The following is a 10,953-nucleotide window of genomic DNA, read 5'->3' on the forward strand; positions in this document are numbered from 1 at the left end:
CGTACTACAGTAACCCGAACCCTGAACCACCTGACCTGCAGTTCATCTTCGGACTGCACTCACCACTCAATCTGCTCATCACGAGGCACTAGCAAATCAAATCATTTCCATGGCGTGCGTGCATCGACACTTCACACAGTACAAAACGTAAACAAAGGCCTTTCTGGCCGAGAACGCACAGTGCACTGCACAAGTTTCCTGCATGCAGAGAAGAAGGCTGGTAAAACGTGACAGGTAATACCACTACTACTGCCTTTTGGTCAGCTCAGCTGATTCAGACATTGCTGGTGAAGCAGAGCGTGAACAATGATGGCCATGGCCCCTCCCTATCTATGCGCTGCGCCCCTTTCCCATCCATCCATGGAGATGAGATGAGATGAGATAGATGATAGTATGAGGAGGAGCAATGCAGGCATTCATTCATGGCCCCCTTTCTTTCTTTCTTCCCCAAGCTTTTATAAACTGCACGCAGAGGAGTGTAGACTGTGCAAAGGACTACTGCTACTGCTTGTTGTTGCTGTCTGAAACAGGGGGAGAGAGAGAGAAAGAGAGAGAGAGAGAGAGAGAGAGAGAGAGAGAGAGAGAGAGAGAGAGAGGAGGATCAACAATGTTGCTATACAATGTGCAGAAGGGGAGGAAATAATCTGGTGCACGATTTTCGATGTCATCAGTGGCAGTATCTATCTTTGCTGGGGTGGCCGGCCATGGTCTCCTGGACATATGATTGGATCGTCGTACTGTCTCATATGGAAACAGACCATCTCGGTGCGTCATCTGGGTTCCTTGTTAGTGCTATCTTTGAAGTTTGAATTCAGTGAAATGAAATAATTTGAGTCTTTGAGGTCACTGGCTTGCAGTCTTTAGAGTATCTTGTGTGGGGTTCGAGAACGCCGTCCTCACCTGCAAAACAGAGAGGGCTAGTTAGGATCAGTAGTTCATTAGACGTATTGTTCACCATAAAAACTGTAAATCAACCGGAGCATACCTGTATCCTGTACTGAATTATTTCGAATCCTGTGAAACTAGCCAAGCACTTGCTGCTTCTCTGAAAGTATCCAATGTGCAAGACTCTGATCGTGACAAATTCAGTCAGCTCTTTGTGCTTAGCAAACTAACTGTATTGATCAAGGCATACGAATGCCGTTCACCGATTTATCAGAAATTCAGAAGCTTGCATTTATGTCCAATTGCCCCTGTTCTCGCCAGCCTGACATAGGAAAGAGTATTAGTATCTGTGAAGAACATACATTTAACTGCTAACTCAAACCACCCTCCAAACCTTACCTTCTCATCACTAGTTGCATGATTGAACACTGGGTGTTTTCCCAAAGTTCAGGGACCCTTTCAGTAGAAATTCAGGTCGGTGTAGCCATACGGGTTGATGTCGGTGTATCCGTAAGAGTAGGGCAGTAGCTCTCCGATGTCCAACTGCGAGCTTGAACAACTCATTTTTTGAATTCGACTGTGGTTGATCGACTCCACCTCTGCACTGAATACGCTGTAGACTGGCCTATGATCTGAGAACCGAGACTCGCCTCGAACGTATGATAGTTGACCTAGGCCCCTTCCATACCACAAAATGCGATCGCACCTGCACAACAGGATCACCAAGTTTACTTAAACTGTACAAAATCTGGCAAATATCCGGCACATTAGTGTAATAATCGTACCATGCAGGAGTTCTCCTCTTTTCCTTCTGGTTCATGTCCTCCCCGGCATACTTGTCAGAATTGGTTGAGTATTTGTATGTCGGCGGGAAGTATATCCTCCCCTCGTTCCACCCGGCAAACACCCGCCCGCCTCTTTGTTCAATCCTCAGCTGAAAGTGTCAAGTTGACATGTCAATGAGATCATACTACTACAATGTCTGGTAATCATTTTCATAATGAGAACAACAAGAGCTCCTCGGCTTTTGCCGACCTATTAGTAATGTTGCAACATGTTAAAGTGAAACAATGACAAGACAAAAGCACTGATTGCCACATAACAATTTTACAGCTTTCCCGGGATCCCAACGGTACACACCACACATACACAAATTGTGATCAAGAAGGTTTGCAAGCTCTCACCTGATCTTTCTCCAGCAATGCTTTCCAATTGCGCATCTCCACCAGGGCCTTCACTGACCGATAGGAAAGTGCGATTCGGTAATTTAGGTCCCCGAGCCAGATGATTCGACTGAAAGAAAAGGCGCGTTAAGGGCCCCGATATTGCACCAAATGCACATGAAAACAAGCTTTAGGGGACAATTCTAAGGTTCTGTGCTTGCTTACTCATGCTCTAAGATAGTTTCCGGTGAGCGCTCATACTGCCCGTAAACCATTGGGAACCTGGTCTTCCTGAGGATCTCAAGCACATCTGAGTTGCGCCGCATCTCGTCGCCTTCCTTCTGCCCCGACGTCAGGTGGCTGCAGACGAAGCAGAAGCTTGTTTGGTGCAATGTCATGCTAATCGAAATCGAACCCTGGAAAACAAATCCTTTGCCGGTTGAATACTATTTCTAAGCTAACAATGCCTCTTGAATGTGATCAATTCACACAATGTAAACCATTGCAAAAATTATGATAACCACATAGCATTCGAACAGTGACCAACCTTGTTCCCAAGGTAGCCCATCAATCCTCTGCCAACACAGGAAACCTTGAGATTTCTGATGTCATCCCTAATGTCCTTCCGAGCCCAAATCATCAGAAACAATCCCACCATTTGCTTGCTTGCAACCAGGCAATATCTGAAGAACATCAGATTGCAACACAGATTACTCACCACGTCTATTTATCAGACCATAATGTACTTTGGCTCCATTAAAAATAGCATGTGTTGACAGAGTACATGGTATGGAACTTGAACCGTACCTAGTGTGACCAGAAGCTGGCCTATGGCCGTCGTCCAGGGACGGCGCGTGGCCGTACCCGTACGACATGGGCGAGTACACCGTGCTGGGCGACTCCCCGGTGTTGTTGTCGTCGTCCGACGAGCCGCCCCACCGGCAGTGCGCCTCGTAGTCGCTGGGCCGGCGGGAGCCGTAGATCGCGCGGTCGCAGACGCTGTACCGGCGCTCCAGCCTGGGCTGCGGCGCCAGGGCGTCGCCCTCCATCCGCAGGCTCCGGCTGTGGAAGGACCGGCGGTGGAAGAAGGCCGCGTTGTTGGTCTGATGCCTCGCCCCCTCGAAGTCGTCGTCCGCCTCCGCCACCGGGTCCGGCGGCGCCGGCGACGGCGTCCGGAAGCTCCCGTTGCCGCTGCCGCTGCCGGCGCCCGGCAGGTCGTTCAGCGTCCTCCTGATCAGCGACACCCACTTCCTCGCCGGCCCGTTGTCCTCCGTGCCCAGCACGTTCCCGGCGTTCAGCGGCACGATCTCTTGGAACCTTTGGACGAACACCACGGCGGCATCGAAATTGTCAGTCCGACCCGCAGCATTGCGAAACCCGGCACGGGGAAATCCGGAGACACGTACCCGAGGACGTAGATGTCGGCGGGCGGCGCGGCGTGGAGCCAGTCCTCGAGGCCCATGCCGCCGGGAGGGGATCGGCCGCCCACATTCCACGTAGCAACGAAGATCCTGCAGGCAGTTTCGTTGTTTTTAATTAACAAGGCCACACACACAGGGGGGAGACTGGAGAGGAAGATGGAATTATATAATGCGAATGCAGGGGCGGCGCGGGCGGCGGTGGACCAACCTGTAGTCCATGGTGACGGTGGCCTCGGCGGCGTCGAGGTCGATCTTGCCCCGCCTCGAGTGCTCGCGGCTCCTCCTGGACGGCCGCTCCGTCCGGCTCTTCTTGGCGGCGCTGGTCGGCTCGTTCCTGGCGAAGCTGCTGCCCCTCCACTCGTCGTCGTCGCCCCTCCTCCCGGTGGCGGCGGCGGCGTCGTCGGCGTGGAAGTCGTGGGCCTTGCTCCTGATGTTGAACCACTTCCGCACCAAGCTCTTGGACCACGACAGCTACACGCCACAGCAACCGAACCGCATTCAGGCACAGGGAAACAGAGGAACCAGGAGGAAGAAGACAGGGGGATGGGAGGGCGGTACCTTGCTCTTCTTGGTGGTGTCGCAGCCATCTCTCATTGTTCCCTTCCGTCCTCAGCTCAGGATCAGGGGAGCACAGCGGTCATGCAGCAAGCAGCCCAGGGTCGAAGCTGCAGCCTGCAGGTTGCTCGGGAGCGAGTTGGGAGGGGGCCAAGGAAGGAAGAAGAGAAGAGGGAGGGGGTAGAGACAATGCGGCCACTGTTGGGCTACATACACTCTATAAACAAAGATTGTGATTTGATGGAAAGGAAAGAGAGATAGAGGATTGATGAGGATGAGAACAAAATGTGGATTCTCTTCTCTCTTCTCTTCTCTTCTCTCTGCGAGTGAGGAGGACGGGCAGGGGAGGGGCTGGCTGGCTGGCTGGCAACACTGATGCAGTGGTAGCTTACCGGCTTCCCAAGCAAAGGGAGAAGAAGAACCAAATACGATCCTACTCCTCTCCTACTAGTAGCCAGTAGCCTACCACACAGCTTATCTGAGGAGGAAGAGGGCAAGAGGAGTGAATCTTGAATGAAAGAGAAAAACTTGAGCCGTTGTGTGTGTGTGAGTGAGCGAGCTTGGCTCAAATACGTGCGAGGGTGGAAGGGAATAAAGCGCTTGCAGTGGAATCTTAGGATGGTCACTCTCTCTCTCTCTCTCCCTCTCTCTGCTTTTGCTCGCTGCCCTAGCAAGACCCAAGGAGGGCAGTGATAGAGGGGCAAACCATGCACACCAAGCAATGCCTTCGGGGGGAAAGTGTTTACTGCTGCCATGCCAGTACTTAAGCATGTGACTCTGTGAGAGAGAGGACTTCCATCTTGGAGACAGAGAGGGATATTGGTGCAGCGGCTGCTCAAATTTGGAAGGAAAAACTTGGGATTTCAAACGAAGGCCCTTCACTTGGCTCCGAATCACCCGTGGATCAGCTTGCCACCGAAGTACACCTTGACATGCCGCAGACAACTGCATTGAAAACGGCCCGAATCCAGATTCAGTTTCACTGACAAGCAAAGCTGATTCCAGACGGCTGTCCTAAAGCTGAAACAAACAGAGCCTAAGATTCATTTCGAATGGATTTCAAACTTTGATTACACATGTTCTGCTGGTTTATTCACTGAATTATGGAGGCAGGTCTGCTGAAAAAAAATGAATTCGGGTACTCTACGTTGTTTGGAACAGTGTGCTACTGAACTCAGGGCCTCTTTGATTCGTATGATTTTGAAAACGTAGGAATAGAAAAAGTATAGGATTGAAGTGGCATGCCACTTGAATCCTATAGGATTAGCAATGAATGTTTGATGACACAGGAAAACAAAGGAATTATAAAAAAAGGTTGAAGTGCATGTTAGATTTCCTATGAAATGTAGTACAAAAAATTCCACAGGAAAAATTCCTATGGAATCCAATCCTATAAATCAAAGGACCAACATAGGAAAGAATCCTAAGGATTTCAATCCTCCAAAAATCCTATAAAATTCCTTTGAATCAAAGACCCTCATGGTGTTCCCCTCTCTCCCTCTTCCACTGGCAGTTCATCAAGCGGCAGAGCGCAAGAAAGAAAGAAAGGAAGGAGCCGCAGTCGAGCCGGCGAGGAACAAAAAAGAGAGAGAAGAAAGATAAAGTGATGGGGCGAGGGGTGTTGGTTCGGAGCGATATTGGCTTTTTTCACGTTTCCGCATGCGTTTTTTTGGTATCCGTGTGTGCCCTAATTTGTTTGTTTTTCTTTGTTCTTTCCCCCGCCACTGTTGCTGTTTCCCGATACGCTGCTCAGCTTCGGTACTCACCACTGATGACTGGTCTTTGCCTGCAACCAGAGGCTAGATCTTGTGCTCCTGCTCCTGTACGTACGGCTACGTAGGAGAATGTGAGCTGGATTGTGTTCACGCACTTTTCTGCGTGCCAAAAGATAATCTTCTTCGTCCAAGTACCGTCCTTAGCAGCTGGGCCACTATATTATACTCCCTCCTTTTTTATTTATAGAACTCAATTCAAAAATCTCATCAATTAAGGTAGATGGTGAGTGATGGAATACTTTTTGTAGTTTGCAAAAGCACCCAATTAATGCTTTTGTTTTCCTTAAAAAATTATGTATATCAATGCATTAATTGCAATGCATGCATGCATGCATTGGTCAATTTTCTCTTAATACTTGTATGCAATTATTTAATGCATCTTGGAATCTGAACCAGTGATGGGGAACAACCAAATTGAGCCTTATAAAATGAAAAAACTAAAATTTTGAGATAAGCCTTATAAATCGAAAAGGAGGGAGTATGTATATTTGTTCCTTTCAGGAGGAGAAAAAGACAATACTACAATTATCGGAAAAAGAGTTTTGAGAGAGGAGAAAGGCAGGTGCAGCTGTGTTATTGATCTTGCGTTAGTGCAGTTGTGCAATATGAAGGTTCTTCAGAATTTCAATATGATATATTGACATCTTTTTTACAAAAGGAATATATTAATATCATGGAGATGCCAATTACACCTAGCCTCTGCAACAACACAGCCCAAAAACAAAAAGAAGAAGAAGAAGAAACGAAAGATCCCGTTACATTGATCAATTCCTTGTAACTGCAGCACAAACCACCGCAAGACAACACCCGAAGTCCAACTTCTTCAAAAACGACGCCTCCAAGAAGAAAACAGTGCACAAGCGCTGTCGTTGCCAGATTATAGATTTTGGGTTTCCATCCTGAAGAGAATCCGTGCTCTTAAAATAATGCCTTCAAAAAGGCCACTGCCAGGCACAACCAATTCAGGATGATGTATTGACATGATGCTTGTTGTGTGGGCACTTTGAGGGCGCACACTCATGCCTCTGGAATGAGTTGGCGGTGGAATGGAATGCGGATGGGTGGGGGTTGCACGTTCTCGTAATCCATTCACTTTGAGGACTGATTATGCACAATTGGCCGAAGAACATCCTTAAATTTCAAATGGGCATCTCAATTTTGAACTTGCATGAGGCTCAAGATAAAGAGCATGGTGATCTAAGGAACCATGTCTTGGCAAAACAAGAGAAATAAATTTGTCTACCGGGTTCCATTTATTAGAACAAAGATTTTTTTTAGAAAAGGAGGATAACCCCGGGCCTCTGCGTTAGAGTGATGCACGTAGTCAAATTAGAAACAGAGAATGCTTGTCTGGATTTGATAGAGATAAAATTAGGACCCGCTTACCTGGCGAACGGTAGCATAGAGGGGGTGGCATTTGCAAACGATTTTGGTCGCATTTTTAGTTTAAGGGGATGACAGTTTCTTCAGAGCGACATGACAGTTTCTGTCAGAGAAGGCAATTTTCGTTTTTAAACTGCCACCGTTTGACTGCCATCAAAAGGGATTCGCTTGCCACCACTCTCCCAATCAGTTAACTTTTCCATAAAGTTAAAGAGCTAAGTATAACACGCGAGATACTAGTGCTATAGTGCTTAGGGTGTTGTCGAGCTCCCAAACTATGGCACCATAGAAAAACATTATGAAAAATCACAGAAAATTGAGTGGATTTGACACTACTCACCACTGGATTTGTCTCCTTCTATTTTCTCATCGCATCTGTTTGAAGTTTAAATTTTGCGTTGTCATACATATGTCTTGCATCAATCCGCTATATTACCGCAATACAAACACAATTGCCAAACCCTCTAGGTGTAACTTCACCAAACCTAATGCTACCGTTGTTTCACCTTTGTTTTCTCTCAGTCGAGAAATGTGAAAACCACAAACTTCATGTCCATGTTTTCACTGTACCTTTTCCCCTATTTTTCATGTTTTATATAACTGAAGGGTTATTTTACATCACTCAGACTATGCAATACAAATAATTAAAATTTTATCTAGCTGATGTCCTAGGTGTCGAAGTCAAAATTGTCTACCAAACAGCTAAACAGACCATGTCGTGACAAGAAAACTTGTCGTCGCCAACACGACAATATGCTACTCTTATAGTCGACACAAACACAACCATGAAAGCGATACTAGAGCCGATGAAAAACTACTCTAGAAAACAATGACACCTCCATGAAGAAGATGATAATGCAACAATGACATACAAAATATTTTACCCTAGATAAATCAACAATGACATACATGCAACAATCCTGTCATCCATCCTTCAAAAAGGGAGTACATGCCATGAATAGTGGAGGCCAGAGTCCCATGTTAGTCTATTTTGATTTCTTGGCCCATGAGACCTATTAACCTGCTCACTTCACCACCACTTCCCTAGTTGTTCGCAACTCAAGGAAACTATTATGCTCTTACCATTGAGACGTGTAGCTCTTCATAAACACATTATCTCTTTATACCAAACTATACACTAGCACTAGTAGAAAACAGGGCTTTGGTCCAGGCCTGAAAAGGGCATTAATCTCGGTTCCCCTATGAACCGGGACTAATGGGTGCATCAGTCCCGGTTCGTGAGGCCAGGGCGCCAGCCGGGCCTCGGGGGCCATTTGTCCCGGTTCGTCTGACCCCTTTGGTCCCGGTTTCAGACACGAACCAGGACCAATGGGCCTCGCTCCTGGCCCAGCACCTTTCGTCCCGGTTGGTGGCTGGAACCAGGACCAAATGTGGTTCTTTAGTCCCGGTTTTAGCCACCAACCGGGACTAAAGAGTGGCCTATATATATCCCCGCCCCTGCCCGCGAGCAGAGCCACTGCTTTGTTTTTTGGCCGGCCGTGGGAGAGCTTTGTGGTTCTCTAGCTCACCTCCTATGCACATGAGGTGTTCGATAAAATGCCCGAGCCACACTTAAGCTTTCTCCTCTCGAAGCTCCTTGTCCAAACTCCATTTTCCTCAAGATTTGTCTAGGTTTGACGGTCCGTCCTGTCCCGTCCCCGTCCTCACCGCAGTCGATCGCCCGCGACGGCACCACCGTGGTGAGCCTCTTGTTCTTATCTTCTTTCTAAAAGAAAAAAGTTCTTACTTGTATGATTTAGATATATACTTGTGTAATTTTCTCACTTTTATTATTGTTTGTTATCATATAGTGCCATGGTTTTGGTATCCGCCTCCGTCGGCCCTCGTCCTGTCTATGATTCAGATAGATATATGAAAACTTGTTGTTTGACCAATCTCTTGGAGAAAGAGAGGTCACTCCTCTCTGTATATGTTCATGACGATTTTGTGTAATTAATGGTTCCTTCATTTGCTTACTAGCTAGTGTGTCGAGTTCTCTCTATATGTATATAGTAGTTAGCGTCGACCAAGCACGGAGAAAGAGAGGACACTTCTCTCTATTAGATAGCTAAGACAATATATGAAACCCCTAAATTAACCCTCAAAAACCCCCTAACCCCCCCTTTAAAAAAAACAAAAACCCCAGCTCCTGCTAGCTGACGCGTGGATGCCTTTTGGTCCCGGTTGGTGTTACCAACCGGGACTAAAGGTCCTCCTGCCTGGGCGCCCCGCAGCGGCCACGTGGAGCCCCTTTTGTCTCAGTTCGTAAGTGAACCGGTACTAAAGGTTTTGGGCTTTAGTCCCGACCCTTTAGTCCCGGTTCCAGAACCGGGGCTAAAGGGCCTCTGGAACCGGGATAAATGGGCCGTTTTCTACTAGTGTAGAAACCACTATCAAGATATTTCTTTATACAATTTAGAGATCGATACTAATAAAGTTGGACACATTGAAATATAACGAACACTCACAAGATATTGGAGAGATAGATAGATAGATAGATAGAGAGAGAGAGAGAATTCAAGTTACTCAATTTTCATAGATTAATCTGTAGAGGATTTTGTATTTTTCTTCCTTTGGGATTATAGAATAATTTGGTCTAAAGATGTTTTAAAGCACATTGTTTTGAAAAGAGAAAATAACTTTTGCTACAAGACACAATTTATGTTTAGCATGGTGCAAGTGTTTATTTTTCAATGATAGATATTAGAAATTTTATATCTAATATTCTAGTTAGCAACGTTTTTATGTGGTTATACATGCTTGTTATGTGGTTATACATGATGACTAACTAATGAAAAATATACTAGTTTAGAATATAGCCTGATAAAACTAAATTATAAAGAAGTATAATATAAATACTACGAGGAGCTAGCTGGAGGCGCAAGGGGGCGTATAGGAATCCATAGTGATGCCGCTCTAGGAACCCTCACGACTAAGGTTAGACTCATGGTCGCACACGATGAAAGAATAGCTAGGCGGCACTAGGTGATTGAAGAAAAGAGGTGATGTTGAGCTGCACTGGGGGAGAGTGGCTCGAAAGATAGGTGGCGCCAGAGGAGTTGACTCAGAAGAGAGATGCATTGGGAGAGAAAGACATGATACAAAAGGGTGCAACGGGGACAAGAGGCTAGGTGGGAGAAGGCCACGGGTGCCAGAACGGGCCACATTGGGCCTCCAATTGAGTTGTTGATGGCCCAATGAAGATTTAGAGGGCCTTCATGGGGTACACGATCTGACATCCGTTCGCAGACAAAGCATCATATGGGTGAAAATAATCAAGATATCATCGCTAAATCTAGCGCGCATAACGTCACGTAGGTCTTCTCTCAGCAGATTCGTTTACCTCCATGACTTCCACAGAGAGTTCATCGAATACTCCAATTTGATCAACATCTAAGTAGGTAATCTTCATGTGTTTTAATAAGATAACTTGGTTATATGGTGTTTATCAAAGACATAGAAGTTTTAACCAAAGCCACGAAACTAGCTAACTTAGGCTTTTAACCGGTGAGAAGCTTGTGGCTTGTGGAAATAGAGTCAATTGATGGTGTGGAAAGCGATGTCGACGGCCTCGGCCCAAAAGTATCTTGGCGCCTTTTACTCACCCATCATTTTCCATGCCATCTAGATAAAATTTCGGTTCTTTCTCTCCACAACTTTGGAGGAGTATATGTGGTGGAGACACATTTTTAGTTCCTTCTTCATCAGGGAAAGTATCGACGTTGGTGTTCTTGAACTCTGTCATATGTTAGTCCTCACCATCTTGATTTT

The 10,953-nt window shown here is 46.5% G+C and overlaps 1 protein-coding gene across 1 annotated transcript; it reads right to left on the reverse strand.

Moving 5' to 3' along the window:
* Window positions 1-431: 431 nt before the first annotated feature.
* On the reverse strand, window positions 432-4,710 carry LOC109741276 (type I inositol polyphosphate 5-phosphatase 4). Its single transcript, XM_020300353.4, has 11 exons — window positions 4,028-4,710; window positions 3,678-3,940; window positions 3,455-3,559; window positions 2,856-3,365; window positions 2,596-2,731; window positions 2,274-2,464; window positions 2,070-2,178; window positions 1,671-1,819; window positions 1,285-1,591; window positions 986-1,207; window positions 432-900 (listed from the first exon to the last, which is right to left on the reverse strand). Exons 1-9 carry the CDS (start codon window positions 4,061-4,063, stop codon window positions 1,345-1,347), a joined length of 1,746 nt encoding a protein of 581 aa, XP_020155942.1. The 5' UTR covers window positions 4,064-4,710; the 3' UTR covers window positions 432-900; window positions 986-1,207; window positions 1,285-1,344.
* Between the last annotated feature and the right edge of the window lie 6,243 nt (window positions 4,711-10,953).

This window comes from Aegilops tauschii, chromosome 4 (genome assembly GCF_002575655.3).
Source record: "Aegilops tauschii subsp. strangulata cultivar AL8/78 chromosome 4, Aet v6.0, whole genome shotgun sequence".
In the NCBI taxonomy this organism is placed as follows: domain Eukaryota; kingdom Viridiplantae; phylum Streptophyta; class Magnoliopsida; order Poales; family Poaceae; genus Aegilops; species Aegilops tauschii.